The following is a 23251-nucleotide window of genomic DNA, read 5'->3' as shown; positions in this document are numbered from 1 at the left end:
ATCGACAAAAAATGACAGATGAGCAAAACAATGACACAATAAGGTTTCTTGTCATCCTCAACAGACAGAGGAAGGAAAAAAATTCAAGTTAGATTCATAAATATCTTCGGCAAGATGGACAAGATCACACAAGTTGGATCTTCAGTTGAAAAGGGCCGCACATAACATTACAAATAGCAAGTAGAGCTATATATCTCTTATGACATACAACATATGCATAACACTTTGTAAGAGATCATGGATAAGATATTAGACTATCAATCCTTTGTGATCACTGTACTAGTCTCAATAGTAACTCTTCTCCTAGCTCTTCTAGTCTTCAACTTTAACTTGAGATCAAGAAGAAGAAGGAAGCTCCCTCCAAGTCCCCAGAGACTCCCGGTGATCGGAAACCTTCACCAGCTAGGCGAGCTACCTCACCGATCCCTCCGCCGCCTTGCAGAGAAATATGGCCCTCTCATGCACCTCCAGCTAGGCCAAATCCCTGCTATCATTGTATCATCTCCTGAGGTTGCTTCTGAGGTCATGAAAACTCATGATCTTGCCTTTTGTAGCAGACCTGCCACACCTGTCATGATGAAATTCTCTTACAATGGATCAGATATGGCCTTTACCAAGTATGGTGAGCATTGGAGACAACTTAAGAGGCTTGGAACACTGGAGATCCTTAGCATGAAGAGAGTGCAACACTTTAGGAATGTGAGAGAAGAAGAAGTCCATGTCTTGATCCAAAATATAAGACGTTCTTGCTCTCAAGAGCCAGTGAATCTAAGTGAGATGTTTCTTTGTATGTCGAATAACATAATATGTAGAGAAGTGTTTGGAAAGAGGTTCTCTGATGATGGACAGTGCAATAGAAGTGAGCACCATGATCTTGTTTTGGAGATTATTGAGTTGATGGGAGGGTTCTTTCTGGCAGATTTCTTTCCTTCTTTCAAGTGGTTGAGTGTGGTCACTGGTCTTCAAGGAAAGCTTGAGAGGAACTTCAAGAGAATGAATGAGTTTTTTGAGAGAGAGATTGAGGAGCACTCTTTGAGTATGAAGAATGATCTAGGACGTGATGATAAAGAAGAAGACGACTTCGTTGATGTGCTGCTCAAGTCACAGAAGGATTCCACTAATCTTGGTTTTTCTCTTACCAGAGATCAAATCAAAGGAGTTCTCTTGGTAAGTCACACTTGTTCACTAATTTTAGAGTTGTTAAGGCACTAATATTTAACATTGAGCTTGAACTTCTACTAAATTTGTTTAATTAAGCAAAAATGGATTTTACTAGGATTCGGTTATAATTAATGATTAATTAATCAAATGCAAACTGCAGTTTGAGGTTGGTAAAAAATGTAGGGACTAATACAAAGCATGCTTTATTATAACTAATATATTTTTTTACTATTTATAGAACATGTTTCTCGGTGGAACAGACACATCTGCTGCAACTCTAGAATGGGCAATGACAGAACTTATGAGATATCCCTCAATAATGAAAAAAGCACAAGATGAAGTTCGAAGCGTTGTAGGAAATAAAGGAAAAGTAGATGAAAACGATCTTCAACATCTCCAATATCTCAAATTTATCATCAACGAGACTTTGCGCTTACACTGCATTGTTCCACTTCTTATCCCTCGAGAAAGTAGACAAGATTGCACATTATTTGGTTATGATATCCCCAAAAACACAAGAGTTTTTGTAAATGCATGGGTAATGGCAAGGGATCCAAAATCATGGCACAATCCTGAAGTCTTTATGCCAGAGAGATTTGAAGAAAATGCCATCAATTTCAAAGGCCAACACTTTGAATTCATTCCTTTTGGTGCTGGTCGGAGAATTTGTCCAGGAATACAATTTGGTGTGGCTGCCATAGAGATTGCACTTGCTAATATCTTATATCATTTTAACTGGGAATTACCTTCTTGGTTGAGTTATGAAGATATCGACATGACAGAAACATTTGGTCTTGTTCTTCATAAAAGATCACCACTAGTCCTTATGGCAAGACCAATAAATATCTTAGTGAAAACTTGAGTATGTATGTATTAGTAACTTAATGTCAAGTTTTACTTGTTATTATGCACTATATTTATAAATAAACTTCTACTTTGTATATTATGAATAAATATTCGATGAATAAGTGTTTGCAATTTTAGGAATATGGAACATGTTGGACATGACATGGACCATGAAATGAACGATCTCATATTTTTCTAACCCAATTAAAAGGAAACAAACAAATAAAAATGACATAAAATAATAAATTTTTATCATAAAATTTAAAAATAACTTTTTTATAAAAAAAAAAATACAAAAATATTGTGAAGATATTTTGTACACAACCCGAAATATGTTTTCTTTTTCATCAAAGCAAATAAATAAATAAAATAAAAAAAATTGCTATGAGAGCTACATATTTTAAATAAGCTATTATTAATGATCTGAAAATTTTTATTTTTAATTTTTTGACAATGTGGATAAATTACTCCACACAAATATTTTAAAATTATTTATAAAATTTAGTTTATATAAATAATATATTTTTTAACATAAGGTAATTTCATTTTAAGTGAATAGATTGTTTTATTTACATGATTCATTATTATAATATTTATAAAAATATATAAATCACGTAAGAAATTGATGACAATTATTGAAAAAAAAAAGCAAAAAAAAATTTGACTCTACCGATCACTAGTGGTCCTTAATATATATAATTTATTTGTCACATGTGGAACAATGAAACCAAATTTTTACATCTGACAGCGAAAGGAATTGTCATGATGTATTTATTGAAAAAATGGGATTAACAATCATATTATTAAAAAGAAAGAAAGATATAAAGAGCAAACAATATATATGATATTATATTAAAAAAATAATAACTAAGTAAATTAATAAAGAGAAATTGCTCAAAAATTTCAAACAACTTTACTATTGGGTCAAAACGATTTTTAATTTTTTTTAAATTTTTTGGAAGTCCTTTGATTTTTCCTAGAATTACTTTTAAGTCCAATAGCTGTATAATCTCAGTTTTATTATTCTTACATCGCGTTCAATTTTTAATTTTGGTATTTTGGTTTTGATACTTCAGATTTACTATATTTTACATCACCTTCAGTTTTTAGCTTTACTTTTTGGTTTTTTGTGTATCCACTTATTATTTGACGAATCTATTTAAATTTGTGTGATATCGAACATATATTGAACTTCCAAAGATAACGTGAAGGATGAAATAGAACTGATTGTATAAAAGAGGGATTGTAGAAGATAATATTTTGTCAAAATGACTAATTAAAATAAACAAAAAATTCCAAAAATTAATAAGGATTTTTTTCATAAATAAATGTAAGCTATGTTTAATGATTATATTTGCAGGAGGCCAACAACTATGTACTGATTCTTTGATACTTATCTGGAACAATCATTCACACAAAATATAATTAGTCAAACTTTTTGAAATACAAAAAGATTAACAAAAACAAAAACAAATCATAATAAAAGCTATATAAGGATTTTATTTTATTTTTTTTTGTGGTCCAAGATATACATGGATTTTTTTTAAATAATAAAAATGGCGGAAGCAGGTAAAATCAACAAAAACTGGAAGATCTTAATAAAATATTTTAAAAAATCCTTTTAGTGAGTGAGACAATAGAATATGGACCAAAATACTGCACCAGAAACAATTTAATTCTAGCTTGATAGAGATATAAAAGTTACTTATTTAATTAATTAGGGATAAAAAAGAGTTATTTTTGTACCTGGAAAATCGAACTTAGTTCATAATATATACAATAAAATTTATTTTAATTTATAATACATGACAATAGGAAAGACTTGACATTACATTGCAAATAGACACTCAAGCTTAATTAGCTAGATTATTTGCCCTTTTTATCACAAGAAACAATGGTGATCATTTATAGCAACTGTGCTATTTTTTAGAAACCTCAACCCAAAATTAGCTACGGATGTGTCGCTACATATGCAACTCTCGAGAATATCTGGTATTACAGTAGCTGTACTATAGCACAGGTGAAAGATCAAAAACCTTCAATTTGCACAGTCTTTACTCAAGTGTTTTACTACTAGTGCAACTCTCATGTTTTCTCGGTACTATAGCACTAACATTGTAGCATAGCGAAATTTCAGAAATTTGTAATCTGCATGACCTAAGCATCGTTACTGTAGTAATTCACTGATTTCTGAATTTTCTTCAGGACTTATTTTCTTTCTTTCTTTGAGTACAAATTAAAATTAGATCAAAAGGTAAGATATTAACAAAGATCAATCAATCACAAGAAAGAAACACAATTTAGAGTGAAAACCCATTCAATTTAGGGGTGAAAAAGCACGAGACCCTTAGGCTACTTAAAACATCATTGTTTAAAAACAACTTTTTTTCATTTATAATTCGTTGCTAATTGAGGTTAGAAACAGATTAAAAATGAAATTTTTCGGTTTCTAAAATCCTCGCTACTAATTAGATTAGCAATGCAAATAGTGGTCCGTTTTTGAAAGGTATAAATATCAAAATGGTCATTCTATTTTGCGTTTTCCGCCCTTTTAATCCCTCTAATATAAAATTCACCATTTCGGTCCTCGTATTTACATATTTTCATCCTTTTTTGTCCCTCTAGTTCATTAGCTGGAAGAACTAAAATGGCATATCTGTCAATTGGAGGACCAAAAGGACAGAAATGTGCAAATACGAGAACCAAAAAGGGTGAAAATCGCAAAATAGAGGGACCATTTGGATATTTTGACCTTTTTGAAATTAGAAATGGACTTGAAATGGAATTAGTTCCGTTGGTAAATTCATAAAACAGAAAAAGAATTTTGTATGTTTATAATTAGTTTCTAATTCAAATTCGTTTCTAATCTATTTCATAAATTAGAAACGGATTAGAAATAAACTCATATATGTCTCAAATATTAGAAACAGATTAATTAGAAACTGGACATTTTGTTTTAAATATGTTTTTTCATTAGAAAAAAAAATAATTCAGTTTCTAATCCGTTTCTAAATTTAAAAATTTTAAAAATAAAGTAAATTTAGAAACGGATTAATCGGTTTCTAATCCGTTTCTAAATTGATAAATAAATAAATAAATAAAATTTTAAAACGGAATAATCAACTTTTAATCCATTTCTAATTTTCTAAAAACTTAAAAAAAATAATAATATTTGATTCTCATTTATCCCTGAACATAGTTGTCACAATATAATAACATCTAATTGTGTCAACACAAAATACTTGTTTTGACACAAAAATACTAGTTTTAGCACAACATACTGTAAAAACACACATTTATTCAATACAAAACACTATAAGAGATATAGTACTACATGAGACTAGATACCATCTAAATGATGAACATCATCATCTTCTATGAATGGATGTGAGCCCTGATTGGTGAATAGCGAGCGCTAACATAACTGCATTTATGTAGCGGTTATAAACCGTTGCAAAAGACCTTAAAACCGCTGCATAAGATCTATTGCAACGAATTGGCAGCCGTTGCATCTGCTCCCGTTGCAATAGGTTATTGCAGCGGTTCTATACATCCTATTGCATTGGCTTTTATAGCGGTTTTTAATTATGCAGCTGTTTCTTTATATACTGCAGCGGTTTATTTTGCAATGGTTATTTTATCTAATGCAACAACTTCACAACACCTATTGCAACGGTTTATTAATACCTATTGTATTAGTTTCGTAATTTATATTGCAGCGGTTTTGTAATATCTATTGTAGCGGTTTGGTAGTATATGTTGCAGCGGTTAGGAAATAGCTATAGCATCGGTTATGTACAAATTACTGCAATAGTTTCATTTGATCTATTGCATCGATTTACAATATCTCCTGTAACAGTTAATAAAATCAATTATAGTGGTTTTGTAATCTATACCATTTTACAAATAATAATTTTAATAATCCAATTCAATAAAATGATAATATTATCAAACACCATCCTAAAATGTAATAAACACTTGTAGCCAACAACATCACATTAAAATTGATAAAAATATTCAATAACATAAGAATTCAATAAGAAAACTAGTTAATACAAAACAATTTTCAAGTTAATACAAAACAAATCATCTTCAATATTTTTGAATAAAACCAATTGAAAGTATAACATAAAAAAAATTAATAATAAAATAAAAAAGGGGAGCAATCCAATTCATTCTCTCCTTAATCCAATTCAACTAACAGTGGAGAAGGGAAGTAGAGATTATAAACACATGATAGAACAGGTTGTATGCTTCCAAGAAAAAAATTGAATCACAAAGGTAGTAAGCAACTTTGCTCATTCTCTCCCTAACAAATTCGTTCTCCGTGAAAAGTTCAGGAAAATCCTCTTTTGTTACTAAGATTATAATCACAAAAGTAGTCTGTATGTTCAGTGATATGACTTTGACAACAAACACTGAGAACTTCGCAGCTTTTAGATTCCCAACTCCTAGCTCATTCGAGACTCGAACACTGTTCAGAGCAATAGAGGAGAATCAATGAGTTACAGAAAAGAAGAGCAATAAATATATGTAAAATCAGTGAGGCATGGAAAAATGACTGACAGATATATGTTCATTTGAAATGCAGCATTAGATCAGGGAGGTCAAAGTCTCATCAGAAGAACAAAGAAATAATTAAGTTCTGTATAGAGTCCCAAACAGAGAAAACAACACAGCCTCTAGTAGTATCTAATTTTTTATTCATCTGCACCAAACCAGAAAAAGGTAATTGATTCTGAATCATCTGAAAAAGTGCATTGGAAGTGGATAATAATTGAAGCTATGGATTAGATTTAAATTGCACACACAGAGAGGTCAAGACATGCTATAAGCTTGACTAGATCATTGAAGATTGCATCCCTACAAAAAATGATGATAAATACATAATCATTTTTAAGAATATCAAATCAAGGAAGTTTAACTCAAGTTATGCAATGCTGATATAAGTTATGCAAGCTGAAATCGCATAGACGATAAACCATTTTAAAGGAGTCTAACTGAAATGGCAGAAGATCTGAAACTCAACAAATACCTTGATGGCCATCTTGAGCCCAGGGATTTTGATAGCATAGCTAGAGGCTCCCTTGCACTCAAATGATTATGTTGTGAAACAATATCTGAAATAGAAGACACTAAGACAGTAATTTCTCAATAACAAGAACCAAGAACCAAGAACCATATGCATCAATTAATCATTGGTTAAACTAAGAAAGTAATTATCAAGAATTAAACTAGTAGAATAACCAAAAGTTCATACATTGAATCATGCACAAACAAATATACACATCTCCATGGTTATTCTCAACGATGCACAAACAAATATACACACACACACATATATGTTTGTATTAAAATTTTCTTTAAACAGCACAAACTGCATGTCCTACCATAAACGAAACAATCATAGAAATCTAAAATTTCTTTATCCATTCATGTCCTTTTAAATAGAAGCCAGACAAGATTGCTCATCTGTACTTGTCATTGTTGTCTACACTTATCATCTTTGGTCATCCATGAAATGAAACCTACTCAAGGAAATTTCATTTTTGAATGAGAAACAATTAAGGCATGAATGGTTTTGATAACAGAGCAATTCAAATAATAATTCAAGATTCACTATATGAATAGAACAAGGGACTGTCAAGATTAGAGCAGTGTTCCTTTTATAGATATTCTAATCAAGTATATCATCTCTGATGAGGGCATTAACAGTAAACAAGCAATTTTTGTTAAGATAAAGGCAAGAATAAGAATCTGCATGATTGATTAAGTGGGTATTCCTGAAGGATAAACCAACTAATTTTCGAGACCGTAAATCTTCTTTTCTTCAATTTTGTAGGTCTTAATAAAATCTAAGTGCTAGTGCTACAAACTTATGTTCAGAAATATTAAATATGAAGGTCAAATCTTTTGTTTTGCCAACTTTATCAAGTATTCCCACTAACTCTATGTTACCTGTGGTTGCATAGTGTTCTCTATTGAGTCTTAGTCCAAGTATTAAGTTAAATCCAAATGATCATATAAACAAAGTCAGTTCAAAAACATAGTTACAATCCATCTACTTCCAATTGAAATATTTAATTCAAATACTTTAAAATTTATTTCTAAACCTTTCAGGTTGTCATTGATTTTCTTTAGTTGCCAAAGGAAATGCTGAGCGAAGTTTCACAGAATATCCCTTAACTTGTACAGAACATTGAAAATTATTTAGTCTATGACCACTCAGTACCTCTCCTAGATAGAGATTGATATTCGTAATAGAACTCAATAAGACAATCATTGTCACAGAATTTCCTTTTCAACCAAACCGCTACATTGTATCAAGTAAATCAGGACTGTATTGGGATAAATTTACACCGATAAAATGCCCAAGGACATTGTCACTACTGGACCGAAACAAAGATCCTCATATTCAGATTTAAAAAAAAAACATAAAAAAAATTGATTGTTCATCAAATACTGAATATACATGCATGAATTTTTCTCTTTGTTAATACATGTCTAGATATGCAGATATATATATACACCAAAATTCACATTTGGTTGTCACTTTTGCCTGCCTTACAATGACATGGTAGCAGTCCATAAATTCGTAGAAGTTGAGCATTTGATCATGTTGCTGCTTAATGCATGAAAAAAAAAAGAGAGAAGGAAACACAAAGAATCAAAATAATTCCAGATCATGAACTCCCTCATTGATATACTATATTTTCGACAAAACCAATACTATCTATTTTTTTTTTTAATTTGCAAGAGGAGCAAAATCAAAACATAAGAGGGTTTCATCAAGAGAGTAAACTAAAAAACAAATCAAAGGATCATCAAAAATCAAATTGGAAAAACAAAATAAATGCAGGAAAAAATAAGAGAACCAGGCTCAGAACCGGCATGAAAGCATAAAAAAAAAACAAAATGGAAAGATCGGAGAATGCCAAACTCTCACACTTTCGATGACCGGGCCCTTCAACTCCAACGAGATGCGGTGACCCTCGAAGAAGTGGCGGGGAAAGCATCTCAAGTAAGCACGGTGCTGAGGCCGAAGCGGTGGGTCAAGGTGGAGGCCACCCAATCCGCGTTTTTCGACGGTGATGCAAACCCTAGGCTTCAATGGGAGTTGGGTATTAGGATTTAAGGTGATGAAGATGAGGCGGAGTTGTGATGGTACTGGCGTTGGAGTCGGCGTTGAAACCGAGATTGGGGAGGACGTGGGGGAGGTCAGTGAGGGTGACGTTGGCGAGGAGAATGGCGGCGGCAGCAAGATCGAGGAGGCCAGTGCCGGAGTCGAGCTCGAGGATTCGGAGGTTTGGATTGAGAGGGAGGAGGGCTTGGGGGTTGGAGTCGAGAAGGGAGACGAGAGAGTGGGCGGCGGGCCAGAGCTGGAACGAAAGACCTTGTGATTTGAGCTGGCGGATGGATAGTAAGGCAGAGATGGAGTTGAGGTAGTGCTCCTGCTGGTGCTCCGATAGAGAAGAGTGGTCTTGGTGTTGATCTTGGAGGAGTGGGAGGAGATGGGGAGCATTCTCTTGATCGTCCTCATCGGAGTCGGCGGCCATAAACGGAGAAAGAGAGAAGATAGGAGAAATTAGGGCACACAAACGAAGGTGGAGGTTTTAGACTGTTGGTTGATGACGGTGATGATGAGAAATTTCAAATAAAGCAAGGGGTCCCTCTGCAAGTATCTCATTGTTTATAATAATAATAATAATAATAATAATAATAATATGTTTTAAAATTAAGGATCAGACAATTAAAACCCTAAACCTAGACCTCAATGCACTATTTGCAGTCCAAAAAAAATAAATAAATAAGGCTACCAGGTACCAGGTATAGAAAACAAAAACATTACTCTAAAAATAATGATCCAAACATAAGAGTGCTCTAATATATTTAGTACATATATTTATAGATATTAAATTATAATTAATTATATATATATATATAACACCTTATAAAACATTGTTAATAAATTATAATATTTATTAAAAATGTAGTTAATAAATGCTAAATATTTATTTTTTTAATCAATTCAAAAATCACAAATATTGATAAATGTAGGTGTTATCAAGTTATATATACTAATATTATATCAAATTAAAATAAAAATTGCAATCTTTTTTATAAATTACTAATTATATTATTAAAAATGGTAATAACTTATTATTAAAAATTAATTATTTGAGAAAAATAAAAATGTGTCATAAATTGCATTAGTATAAACCATCTGCAAAATTCGATAGTCACATATCTAATTTATTTTAACCCTTATGAACTTTCAGTGGTATAGATAGTCTATAGTTATGGATTTAATTATACTCGAACAAGTAACAATACTACTTCAAATTTATTTATTTATATCATTTATTTTAAACAAATGATATATTTTTTGATTTAATGATACATGTAGAGTTACAGTGAAGACTCCATAGTCCATATTAGCCAAGTAAAGACGTATAAGCTAGACATTTTTTTTTTCTGGCAGTGAGCATGTCCCTGACTGTGCATGCACTTATTGCATTCAATAAAAAAAATGCTAATTTTATTTGAAAATAAATTTAGTTACATGACCAATTATTTTCTTATATTAACTAGCGGTAACCATAAACTTAATACCAAGTTGAAAGGTAATTTCATCCATTTAGCACAAATTCACAAATTAAAAAGAAGCTTTTAACGCTGCCACCTGCAGCATTAGACAAGGGCATATTTGTAACTTTAAACAAAAAAGTTGTGTTATGCCCTATTTTAATCAAAAGGAGATGTGTAAGATACACCCAAAAAAAAATTACTTTCAATAGTAAAAATACGTTTTCTAATTTATTTATTTCAATCATTTATTTAAAAAAATAATTTTTTTACTTATTTATTATATTTATTGATTTTGTCATTGTAAGTATAATTTTATGAAAATTTAGCATTATTTTCGCATATGTAGCAGTTCTTTTCAAACCGCTGCATATCATAGCACATACGCAGCGATTACAAAAACCGCTGTATATTATAACACATATGTAGCGATTATTGAAAACCGCTACATTATAATGCATTTGCAGCGGTTATGAATCACTGCTTTTTTAACATTTGCAACGGTTGTGTAAATCATTGTATATCTACCTTATTATGCAGCGGTTTTTGCAACGGATTGAATAAGAAGTAATACTTTCTTGAAAAATTGTTTGCAACGATTTGAAATCGCTACAAAACCGCTGTAATAAATAGCCTATTGCAGCAGTTTTATAACCGCTGCATAAGTGCAGTTATGTAGTAGTGAGTATCGTGGTCTCAAAATTCATCATCATATCTTTCATCTAGTGCATCATCTCCTCCCTATATTGGTCCCTTTCCTTTCTTATCTTGCATAGACTCTATTGAAGCTCTTTGTTACTATCTTGTAACTGAATAACTGTCTAATGCAACTCTCTACTCTCAGTATTTACCGACTTCACTGATGTACTGGTAGACAAGATCTGAAATGAGTGGGGATAAAAAATAGATCCTTGGGATCCTACTCTGTATACCCTACATTTTTTTTCTCCCCCCATAGCTTCATAATATATAGCTGCTTCATCCACGACAGAAGGTTCAATATTCCCTTCTTGTGTTTGGGATTCTTGCTCCATAAGCTCCAAATAATGATCTTGCATCAATGGATTTCACTTGTTAAATATTGATATCAAAGTAATGAATAAAAACACAAGTAGTGAAAATAAAGTTTATGGTTTAAAACCACAAATAAAGTTGGCACTAACTTACCTTAATAGTATGAGATCATGCATCAATGAGCTTTGAAGTACCCTTCATGGTATGTGCTACTTTAAAAGGCTCACTGTCAAAGATCCTGTCTTATTTAGTAGAGTTGTTCTTAATCTAGTTCTGATCACTCTTTCTGCACTACTCTCGCCTTCTGCCAGTCTTGGGGCTTTACCCTTTGGTGGCATGCACTGAAATCAAACAAAAGAAAAAGAATCAGAAAACAATAAAAAAGAAAGAGAATATCAAAAAGTAAGAAAAAGAAAAGAAATGACTAAAGTGACAGATATTCAAGTGTTCCTAATATCATTAATCCTTCCCTGGTAATGGCCCCAAAAACTTGATAGGAACGCACACAAGTGTACGAGCTAATCGCATAATAAAGTGTGCTTAAAGTGCAGAGTGTCGATCTATAGGAAGGAGGTAAATATTAGTAGTAACTCTAAATCTGAAAATTAACCTAATGAAGTACGTGAAGTTTGTGAACATAAAAACAAAAGAAAACTAGAAAATATGGAAAAATCATAGAAGAGATTTTGAGGAAGGGAATGATGTTTGGGCATAGCATCCCTCTAGGGTTATGAAGAACAGGACAATGGTTATCTAACCATACAATCCTATTAAGCCGTAAGGTTTTTAGAAGCATACAAAACTCTGATTTCTCAGGCGAAGTGTAATTGAATCGGTACAGAGCTGATACAAACATCAACATAATGACATTAACACTCTATGGAACCTTAATGTGGGCTATTGACAATCTCTTAAGTAGATAATCTCCCCCTAAAGAGAGATTGTCCATAACCCAAATATAAAGTAAAATTCTATTTTTCCTAAAATCTACTCCACATGATTGCAAAGAGAACGAAGATTATCATTAACCCACTTGAAAGGATTATGGGAGACAAAGTCTCCTAGATACCCTAACCAGAGGGCACCCACTATCAATGTCGAATTGCGGTAAGCGTATGCTAGGTGGGAATTTCTTCTCATCACATAGTAATATAAGATATGAGCGCTAGGGCTTTTGCCTCGTTAGCCATCAAGCATCCATTCACACAATTAGATTCAAATAGATATGATTGCAAAGGAGAAATCAATTAAAGCATAATAGATCCAACAACCAAAGTCACAAAATATAAACCCTAGAGTTCAACTATGCCTAAACACCTACAAATTAGCCCTCCATTAATGGAGGGCAAGCATTCAAGATATAAAAAATAAAGGTAAACATAGGATCTATGAAAACCCCCCTTGTCAATTCCTAGGATGGAGAGTCACCGAGGTAGACTCCACGTGCGCCGCCAAGATGAGCTTGATGATGATGATCTCTAATCCCCTTGAATGGAAGGTTAAATCCCTCTCAAAATCTTGCCTAAGGCGCTAGATATTCGGCCCTTTTCTTCCTTAATCTTGCCTCTAAGAATTACCCCCAATAATAGAGAGATAGAATAGATGATGCTCTAGAAATCCTCTTAAGTTCTATTTATACCCGACTACTTACGGGCTACTTACGACCGTAAGGGCTAGGCTAAAGGGAGATAGAGAAGATAGTCATGAGCCTTACGGGAACGCTTACGGACGTAAGACTCATCTGTAAGGTCTTCTGAATATGTTATGGTCCAGCTTACGGTAGTAAGTACTGGACCGTAAGCTGCGTTGTTTGCTTCTTGTGACTGCCCTCATAGGCATATATTGTGGTCAGAAGCTCCTCTGGATGGTTCTTACAAGCATCCTTACGGGCATAAGTCTTACTCATAAGGTCCTCTGAATTGACTCTGAATCCTCCTTACCATCATAAGCATGCCTGTAAGGTCTTCCGAACTATACTTATGGCCGTAAGGCCAACTGTAAACTGCCCATAAGCCACCTAGTTTGCTTTGTCCTTATTCTAATGATGCTGAGAGAGCTCCAACTTCATCATTTCTGCTCTAAATTGCTTCTTTTGGATCTCTCTCAACATTAAATAGTGCCCTAAGTCTGTTAATGCAAAGCACACGATATTTAACATCAAATTCCACATTATGGTTCTAATGCATGCCAAATGAGTGTACAAATAGATATAAAATACATAAAAATGTACACTCATCAGTTGGCTGCCCAACGGGTGCGGGCACGCAGCCCAGCCTTCAGTTCAAGCCACGAAGGCGAGCTTGCATGCGCATGCTCAACCGCATGATTTCAAAAGTGGCTCAAACGCACTCTAATGGATTTGGTCTACATGACAGAGGCAAAACAAACATGTTTGAACACAAGTTCGAGTTGGCACACTAGAAAAAGCCAAAACACCACATGCAGTCTAAGCTAAATAACATATTCTAATGCTATACTTTGTTGCATGGGGAGAGCATGACCACTCAATGAAAATGGTTATTTTCCCAGTTTTTGATGCAAAGCTTGTGAGTTATGCCTTTCTATTTTTTGGGATTCAAAAATCCCCATAATTAATTATAGATTAGAGCTAGTTCTAATTGATAATCTAAAACCTAATTGCAAGCTATTTTGATTCTTTGATACACAACTATGTAAGGAAAATGCCTGGTTATTAGATCAACAACACCAAAACAGATCATCATCGATTGATAGCATAAACACGCCATCTAAAAATTCAAATAAAAACCCTAAACCCATTTCAAAATCACTTCTTTTAGTTCAATCAAAGTTGAAGAATATGGAAACAGGAACAATTCCATGCAAACTAAAATTACTTCAACACCATAATTGATTACAAAAATCGACTAAAGTACATTAAAAGAATTCGCTTTTCCAATGAGGAATAATAAGGAAGAGAACCTTATTTCAAGCTTCAATCTTGCCTTGAATTGGGAATCCCTTTTAGCTATAAGTTAACGACACTTGTACCATAGTTAATTAGCATGTATGAGATTCCTTCTAACTATAAGTTTTCTAAAATTTCCAAAAATTCATCTTAAATAAAGGAACATTATTTGATAAGAACAATATCACCAACCTATGAACTTTGTAATTCATGAAAGTGATGAATTCAATAGTTTCACATTAAAAGAACTCACACAAATAAACAATTGCGTCGATCAATCAGAAGACATGATGATGCCTTGTTGATTTTTGGTCATTATAAACAGCATATGAAAAATTCACATTAATAAGTGCTTGTATGTTAAGAATGCGAAGTATTCTTTCCTTATGATGAGCATTACTTTTATGTTACTTTCGTGCATAAAAGTAATGCTAGTACATGTGTATTTGTGTTACTTTCGTGCATGTAGGGTTGTGAAGCCAAATATGAAAGAAAAAAGCCAAAGTAGATCGTGGATATACTGTTTGATGAAATCTTAGAATGGACAAATGTGAAGACACAAGTTGTGCTCAAAGATACGTGAATGTGTGCCAACCTCCATGTGTTCAAGCAATGACAATGATTTGGAGGGACACAAAGGCAGTCACACTTGCGTATTCTAACTTGTGCAATGATAGCAAGATCTTCACCAATGAGGCCTTTTATTGAAAAAGCGACGCTATCTACGGCATAGACATGTACCCGTTTATGTTTCCTCGATGAAAAGTGTGGATTCGGGAGTGTTTTTGGCAGAGTACTATAGAAGGTACGGTAGCAAATCACCGTAGCAATATACTGTAGCAGTTACTGGTCACAGCCCGCAGAAAATCAGAATTCCAGCGAATCCACAAGGGTATGGGGAAATTACCCACGCCCGTGTGGATGCCTCATTCCAGCCCTATTTAAGCCGCGATTTAGCCCGATTTCAAGAACCTTTTTTTCCATCTTTTCTTCATCTTTTGAGAGGCTAGTAGCTAGGGTTTAGAGGGGTTTTGGCAAGGCTTTTGGAGTGGTTCTACAGCTTTGACACCGCGTTTCTATTGGAAGATAATTATTGGTGGAGCTTTCGTCGGCACCGATCTGGCAAGGTGTGCCCTAGGCTTGACAAGGGGACCTTTGGAGAGGACGAGGCTACTCCACAAGACCATCGACATGAATACCGAGGGAGTTTTCTTATAGATTACATATTTTTACTTTCGATTTCATTATTGATTGTATCTTGCTCCATGGAGAGCTAAACCCCCTATTGGGTACTTGGACTTATAAACCCTAGGATGTTATTGTTTCATTAACGTTTTATTATGCTTTCCTTAATTGATGTCTTTAATTGAGTTCTAGTCTTGAATGCTTGTTGAATGATTTCTCCCTTAGAGTGACACTAGGGTTGAGAGTCCATTTTGGTAGCCTTTGTGGATAAGTGACACACCATGAGGGTTAGACAATGCTAGATTGGAGAGGGCTGAGAAGGTGAGTCTAGAGGTAGTGGAGCATCCCCTTTCCCCTCCGGTGTAATTTATCCTACCTCCATGTTCCTAGAGTTCTTTGCGGTCACAATAGAGTAAAGTGCTAAGAAAGGAACTCCGCTGGGCTTAGTTGCGCGAGCAACAAAGTGAAGTGTTGAAGTAAGCTTTAGTATCTGGGGCTTAATTGTGATTAGGGGTCTTTCGCTTGGACCAAAGGGTTAGATCTATATATAGGAATAGGGTTTATCACTTGGAATCCCTAGAGCTTCTTGCAATTGTATACAGTGTGAGGTGTTGAGACTGAGCGATTTCTCCGCTAGGGCATAGTATATAGTTAGTCACGGTTGACCTTAGGTTTGGGACCGTGTATTTTAGGATTTCCACGACTCATTAAGCATCAGTTAGGAAACATAATAGTCGGTCATGCACTTGAAGCAATAATCCTACGGGAGCAATGTCCGAGTGCCCCACTTTCCATCGATTGTTTTTCCTCTCATTTTATCATGCCTCTCTTTCTTATTTATTTTAGTTCTTTTTTACATCAATTTTTATTCACACTATCATTGATTCATCTTCATCATAGTTAAATAACAATCTTGGTGATTCTAATCACTATTCCTTGTGGATACGATACCCCACTCACTTGGGAATTTATTACTTTGACAAACCCGTGCACTTGCGGGTCACATGCAAGGGGTGTTGTCACACATTCATTTGCACTGAGCACAATGGCATAAATATTGTTTTCAGTAATAACACAGTAACTCACAACTGTTCTATTTTCATGAGATAAGCTTTTCTAGTTTGGCACTGGAACTTTTGATCCATTTAGAAATCCAAATCCACACTGTAAATGTTTGTTGCATAGAGTTTAGTAGGAAAATTGAACTTGAGAACTAGAGAATGGATTTATCATACCCGATAGAAAATTTAGATGCCTTTCTTGGTAATCATTGCAGCAAATTTAATAGTGCTCTATAACTAAGAAGAAAACATAGACGAAGCATTATTGTATGCTTTTTTTTTACTTGAACTCATAATAGTTTTGTAAATGAGTACCATAAGAAATATTACTTTCTATCTTCAACATGTCTAGGGAAAGGAATCCGAAGTTTCAAAGTACTTTAGTATAAACCAACCTGAACAGAAGTGAACTAGCATTTATAAATCAAGTTTGCAAACTCAGTTGAGAGGGAATTAAAATCATTATGTTGAATAATACTACTGAAGCCATATACTTAAAGAATTGGAATGTGAAACTAGGTTTATGAACTGATTTACCCTAGTGACCTTCATGAGCTTACCATCCTTAGCTATTTGAAGGTCAGAGACTGAGGAACGAGTGGGAATCACTTCTCAACAGTGACGGCCTCTACTTCTACTCTCGATGCTAGCCGGGAACCTCTCTTCATCATCGAAGAGCCTTATCTGACTTGCCGGGACTCGACTTCAAAACCTTTGTTTGGTGTCAGCATCTAGCCGCCGGAGACAAGGATCGTGAGGATTTCATTAGTTTCTTGAATGAAATGGTGAAGGGCTTCGATCTCTTCACGACAGCGTTAATTGTCTTTTGGGGATAAAAGCCCAAACTTTTTGATCTTTGTGGATGAAAAGGAATAAAAAAACCGATATATATATATATGTTTATATATATAATATACATTTATTATATACATTGTAATTTGTAACTTTAATACCTAAAGTATATCATTTAAAAATAATTGTAGCTTAAAAAAATTGCTTAATTATCTCCACAACATTTATATCTATAAAAAAATAATTATAAAAATTGTTTAAATTACTATATGTTACCATTATTTCTCACCAAATTATAATTAAACAATATTATGTCCTATTTTTAATTATTTCTAAAAAAATTATAGCTTCAAATAAAAATTTCCGGATATGTTATTATTAAAGATATTTATAAAATCATAATCTATCAATATATTTGTTAAACTATTGATAAAGACATTTTATAATTATTTTATATAAAATATATTTCCCAAATTTAAGAAAATAATATATATATATATATTTATCCATAAAAAAAATTATAGCAAAATAAAATATTGAAAACGAAAAAAAAGAATTGATGCCAGAAATGGACAACCGATCCGTTTATAACATCAGAAATGGACAACCTGTATGTTCTTAAAAAACAAAAACAGACTATTTATCGATATATATATATCTATATATTATTTAGTATATATATAAATATAAGCAAAGATTTATTTTAGTTATTATAAAAATAGAAAGTAAATATTTGCAACAAATTTTATAAATTGCTATAAATATTCAAAATCATTTTATAGATAATATATGTATATATGTTTAATAGATTTTTCTACCAATTGTAAGTTATTTATAAATTTTTAAAATGGTTTTAAGCTAAAATACATTCTTTTTATGAAAAATGCATTTAAAAATATAAAAAAAGTCCATTTTAATTTATATAACTTAAAAAATAATCCTAATTTAAGGTAATATTATCTAAATATATTATTGACAACAATTTTATAAATCACATTTAACCTAATAAGATTTGGGATAATTAAATAAAACATCTTTTATATAGTTCTATACATGATTATTGTACATATCTAGATTCCAATTTATGTGCATATTTTTTAAGTAATGTTAAAGTTAAAACGAATTTATAAAAAATGTAACATAATTCTATTTCAAAATATTATACTTACAAAATAATTCAAATATAATTAAATTTAATAATTTAATATATTTTCTAGATGTTATACAAGGATTATATATATTTTTTGTACTAACCATTGTTATTAATATTTAAATATGTAAATAGGATAGGTATAAATTTCTTAAATAAATTCTTTGTATAATATATTTTTATATATATATATTTTAAATTCAAAAACAGAATTATGATCCGTTTCTATATTAAAAATGGAATAAAAACATAGCACAGTTGCGTTTCCAAATTAGAAACGGATTGAAAACTGACATTTCTTCCATTTCTAAATTAGAAATGGATTAGAAACCAACTTATATTCTGTTTCTAAGTTAAGAACGAAAATTTATTATGTTTCTAAGTTAGAAACGAAACCCAATTTTGTTTCTAATCTGAATCTAATTAGAAACGGAATCAATCCATTTTCAAATTTTTGTTTTTAATCACACATATTCTTGGGCGGGTACCAAATTTTGCTATGTTTTTAATTTGATCACTAATTTTCAATGTGCATCAAAATGAGCACAAAGTTTTAATTTTGTTTCTTCGACTGGCCAATTGGGGGATTCCAATCACAATCTAGTGATGTGGATGCCGGAAATGTGACGCGGATGTCCAGGAACTCCATCAGCAGCTTGCCACCTTAGTGATTTATACACAGTGGCTTTTTTTCTCCACGTGGTTGCCACATCACCACTCTCTTATTTCCCTCCTTCTTCCCCCTTTTCTTCACCTCTTCCTCTCTTGACCATTGGCTGAGCACTAACGACCATCCCTTCTCCATACCATCGCTGAGCACTAACAGCCCACCTATTCTGGAACCACACGGGTGCTTGTCGAGGCTGCAGTCCGAGTTGCTCTGCAAGCTTCGTCCTCCTCTAGGGCTCCTGCCTGTTCTCCTCCTCAAAGCTTCTCTCCAGCAACTACATCTCCGCAAAAGCACAAACAAAAACCACTCCAGTCAGCTCAAGTGGAATTTCATCAAACATATAAACTACAGTTTTGTTCACCCAATCATTCCCAAATTTTTAACCAAAAAAAAAGTCAAAGCCTTCCCATCACCACCACTCAGAGAATTAGAAAAAGAACCGAAATGGATTATTTTTAAAAGAAAGCCTGTAAATTGGAATGGTTAATGGCAAGATCTAGACAAGATGGGAGACTTGTTCGGGGTTGAGGTGATGCTTCTTCTCCCGTTGCTGCTTGTCGTAACACTCCTCTTCCAAGAGCTCATTCGAAAAAGTGAAGAACAAGCATTGTCGCCTCCAACTACAAAACAACACCATCAATTTTGCTCAAGTCCACCATTAATTCACTCAAAAAATCTTATAAAAAGTTCAGCCGATGGACAGGAGGAGAAAAGGTGAAGAGTGAATAGAAAGTTAGATCTACATTGGATCTCACCTGAATTGCCCCATCTATCCTCCTGAGGAGAAGTTTGGCTTCAAACTCCAATTCAAACAGGAGGAGTACGCCATGATAGTGTGCCTTGGATGATCTATATCCTCGGGTCAGGCACTGATGAGCACATTGAACTATCCATATGGCTGAGAGGCCTCATAGCCCAGGCATAATGACGCAATTATCAGGGGTGCACTTTACCACTGAGCTAATATCCCATCATGGGGGCCACCCAGTGGGAGGTCTGCTATGCCAAAAGCAAGAAAAACCCTATCCCTCTATTTCTTTTTTATGTCCCCGTGGCACCACAAGGAGGGACATAAGGATATAAAAGAGGGAATTCAATCAACTTTTTCCAACCTAGGATAATAAGCTCATGAGCTTTACCTTACTTCATATTCAAGAAATGAAAGAGAAAAGGAGGGAGAAGGAGGGAAAGAAGAGGGTGGTGATGTGGCAACCACGTGGAGGGAAAAAAGCAACTTAAGTCACTGAGGTGGCAAGCTATCGATGGAGTTTTCGGGTATCTACGTCATATTTCCGGCATCCACGTCACTGGATTGTGACCGAAATCACCCAATTTCCCCGTTGGAGAAACAAAATTAAAATTTTGTGCTCATTTTCATAGAAATTGAAGGTTAGTGCTCAAACTTCAAATATGACAAAGTTCGGTACCCACTCAAAAAGTTTACTCAGTAAAACCCTATTCCATTATGTCAACAAAGGGTAATAATGTAATTTCTAGATTCAACTGGAGACATATACCACAATAGCATCAACAATAACAAAGGAAGCTCTCAAACTACACAAGCATTATCACCATAGATGTTATAACAGTTTTTACTATAGCTATAGTCAGCCTGCTGTTGTCATTTTTCCAGCACAGCACTGTAGCAGCATGGTACTGTAGTAAACTGATTTTATATTTCTTTCTTTCTTCTTCATTTCTTTCTTTTCTTGGGCGAACTCTTGTTTTCCCTTGGAGTTTTTCTGGCTGCCCGATTCCGGCAAACCAAGGTAGAAACTTCTTTCTCCCATTCTTGTGAGTATCCTAAGAACTTTTTCTAAGTTTTTATCCCGTATTTTACTCGTATTTCACCGTTTTTGAATTCTATGAAAACCTATGATTTGAGCTTGTTGTGCGGATGATTGTAGGCTCAAATTGAAGCCATTGTCCTTGTTTTTCATTTTTGTGAATGTTTGTAAAGAAATTTTTTTGTTAGATGATGTAAATCGGGAGAAAACCTTTGTGTCATGGTCCATTTTCACTGTAGCAATAGTGTAGCACAAATGAACTTTACAGCCCGTTTAGATTATCATAATTGTTCCCCTACAGGAGGGAATCATTGATTACCTATTCCCAACACCATGTTTGTACTTGTTTTAAGTAAAGTAATGATTACCCCCCAAGGTGACCATAACCCCTTAATTGGGTTGAACTTCATTCCTCCCATGGTGGGGGGAATACCCATTACTTGGTATTAAAATTACTATATATTTTACCCTTACAAAACACAAAAAAGACACAGAGATATATAATCCACATCACTTGAACCCTAACAGTCGCTCGACCGATCCAAGCCATCTGTGCGACTTGTCGCCGTCATCATCACCGGAACTTCTTCTTCCACTACTGATGTTGTCAACCTTGCTAGAGATTTCGGAGTTGTTGATCTAGACCATTTCTTCTTTTTTTACTAGGTAAATTGATTACCTCCTTTTGCTTCTGTTTATCTTTTGTGCCTATTCAAGGAGGTGCTTGGATTCTTTTCCAGAAAAAGAAAGCATTAACCAAAAATTAAAATCAAAGCCTAAAAGAAATCACAACTAGCATATGTTTTTCTCTTTATTTGTTTCCTCTCTTTTTGGAATTCTTTTTACTTTTTTTTTTCAAAAAACAACCCAATGTTGATTTACTTAAATTAGTAATCATAGAAGTTGAAGTTTGCATTCTTGGTAGTTGGCTGGCATTTTTGAGTTTTTTTGAGTTTGGAGAGATTGATCTAGTTTCTCTTCACTTTAGAGGAGAGGGGCCCGCTGAGGTAAATCGTTATATTTATTGATTAACTTTTAATTTGGGAATATTTTTTATTTTATTGTTGAATGGTTTTATCAAGGAATTTGGATTTTTTTTTTTTTGTTGGGTTGTGATGAATTTGTTTGTTTATTTGATTTTTTTAATTTTTTGGGTTATGATAAATTTGTTTGTTTATTTAATTTTTTTTATTTTTTGGGTTTTTGTGATGTTGAAATGGTGGATTGCATTTATTTATTTATTTTTGTGTTTTTTTTTATTTTACAGTGCTAAAGTTTTCATTAAAGTGAAAATGATTGTTGTTGATGATTTGAGATAAGAAGATATGCTCAATTGTCAAATGAAAAATGGTTAGGGATACAATTAGAGGCATTAAGGTAGTGTGGTAGAAAGAAATGTACGCATATATACATATCTATGTGTGCATTTATTGTTTATATATTTAGGTTTTCATAAAGTTGATATATATACCTGTTATTTCAGATATAGACGATGTTGACGAAGTCAAATTGTATTTCCTAATGTATATGTGCTACTTTTATGTTTTAAGTCTCATGATGAAATTGCTCAGACTACTTTTATCTATTGATGGGCTTACTGAAGATGAAGCAATGTTTATGTTGCAAGTCTTAGCAAAAGATGAAGAGCAACTCAAAGTATTTTGGGACCTTCCAATTAAAAGGAAGTTGCGTTTTTGTTGGGTTTTCTTATCAAGAATGTCATATTGCCCACCTAATGCGTGAATCATCTTGGTAAGAATTTGCCATTGTTAACATTTAAATTTGATTATTACCTATTCTTCAATGCATATAGTGAGAGAATTTCTCATTGTGGTTGATATGGAGTTTGGTTTTTGTTTTTTAAAAAGCAACTAACATTTTTATTTTCAATGTTTTTTTGGCAGGTTTATCCATTATTGGGCAAGTTTTATCATGGGAAGATGACTATGAGAGGAATTGTTTGTTTTTCCTTATTTTGTGTAGTTGCACGACTTATTAATTTAAGTAAAACTTGATATGTGAACATGCATGATTGCTTGAACTAGACTTATTGATGTGGAGAGTTGTGATATT

General features: G+C 33.3%; 3 protein-coding genes across 4 annotated transcripts; 1 reads left to right on the top strand and 2 right to left on the bottom strand.

Moving 5' to 3' along the window:
- The first annotated feature begins 154 nt into the window (after positions 1-154).
- Positions 155-2115, top strand: LOC120283408 (cytochrome P450 71A1-like). The gene is made up of 2 exons (XM_039290089.1): positions 155-1167; positions 1400-2115. Exons 1-2 carry the CDS (start codon positions 238-240, stop codon positions 2021-2023), a joined length of 1554 nt encoding a protein of 517 aa, XP_039146023.1. The 5' UTR covers positions 155-237; the 3' UTR covers positions 2024-2115.
- Positions 2116-6135: 4020 nt separating this feature from the next.
- On the bottom strand, positions 6136-9118 carry LOC120250449 (protein DETOXIFICATION 33-like). Of its 2 annotated transcripts, none has more exons than XM_039259268.1 (3): positions 8954-9118; positions 7043-7142; positions 6136-6481 (listed from the first exon to the last, which is right to left on the bottom strand). In XM_039259268.1, the coding sequence occupies exons 1-3, from the start codon at positions 9021-9023 to the stop codon at positions 6205-6207; spliced, it is 447 nt and encodes a 148-aa protein (XP_039115202.1). In that variant the 5' UTR covers positions 9024-9118; the 3' UTR covers positions 6136-6204. The 2 variants fall into 2 exon arrangements, with proteins under 2 accessions (XP_039115202.1, XP_039115203.1); XM_039259269.1 differs by having other exon boundaries at positions 7043-7127.
- Positions 9119-9131: 13 nt separating this feature from the next.
- On the bottom strand, positions 9132-9563 carry LOC120283978 (protein-lysine N-methyltransferase rrg1-like). The gene has a single exon (XM_039290804.1). It carries the CDS (start codon positions 9561-9563, stop codon positions 9132-9134), a length of 432 nt encoding a protein of 143 aa, XP_039146738.1.
- Between the last annotated feature and the right edge of the window lie 13688 nt (positions 9564-23251).

This window comes from Dioscorea cayenensis, chromosome 19, assembly GCF_009730915.1.
Source record: "Dioscorea cayenensis subsp. rotundata cultivar TDr96_F1 chromosome 19, TDr96_F1_v2_PseudoChromosome.rev07_lg8_w22 25.fasta, whole genome shotgun sequence".
NCBI lineage: Eukaryota > Viridiplantae > Streptophyta > Magnoliopsida > Dioscoreales > Dioscoreaceae > Dioscorea > Dioscorea cayenensis.
This window is presented reverse-complemented; position numbering and strand designations above follow the sequence as displayed.

What these genes read in the sequence shown, in the direction of transcription:
- LOC120283408 (XM_039290089.1), top strand. Translation starts at nt 238, where the DNA reads ATGGATAAGATATTAGACTATCAATCCTTTGTGATCACTGTACTAGTC. An exon ending in AAATCAAAGGAGTTCTCTTG is followed by an intron (nt 1,168 to 1,399) that starts GTAAGTCACACT and finishes TACTATTTATAG; the next exon opens with AACATGTTTCTCGGTGGAAC.
- LOC120250449 (XM_039259268.1), bottom strand. Translation starts at nt 9,023, where the DNA reads ATGCTTTCCCCGCCACTTCTTCGAGGGTCACCGCATCTCGTTGGAGTT. An exon ending in AGGGCCCGGTCATCGAAAGT is followed by an intron (nt 7,143 to 8,953) that starts GTGAGAGTTTGG and finishes TTACTGTCTTAG; the next exon opens with TGTCTTCTATTTCAGATATT. An exon ending in GGCTCAAGATGGCCATCAAG is followed by an intron (nt 6,482 to 7,042) that starts GTATTTGTTGAG and finishes TGCTCTGAACAG; the next exon opens with TGTTCGAGTCTCGAATGAGC.
- LOC120283978 (XM_039290804.1), bottom strand. Translation starts at nt 9,563, where the DNA reads ATGGCCGCCGACTCCGATGAGGACGATCAAGAGAATGCTCCCCATCTC.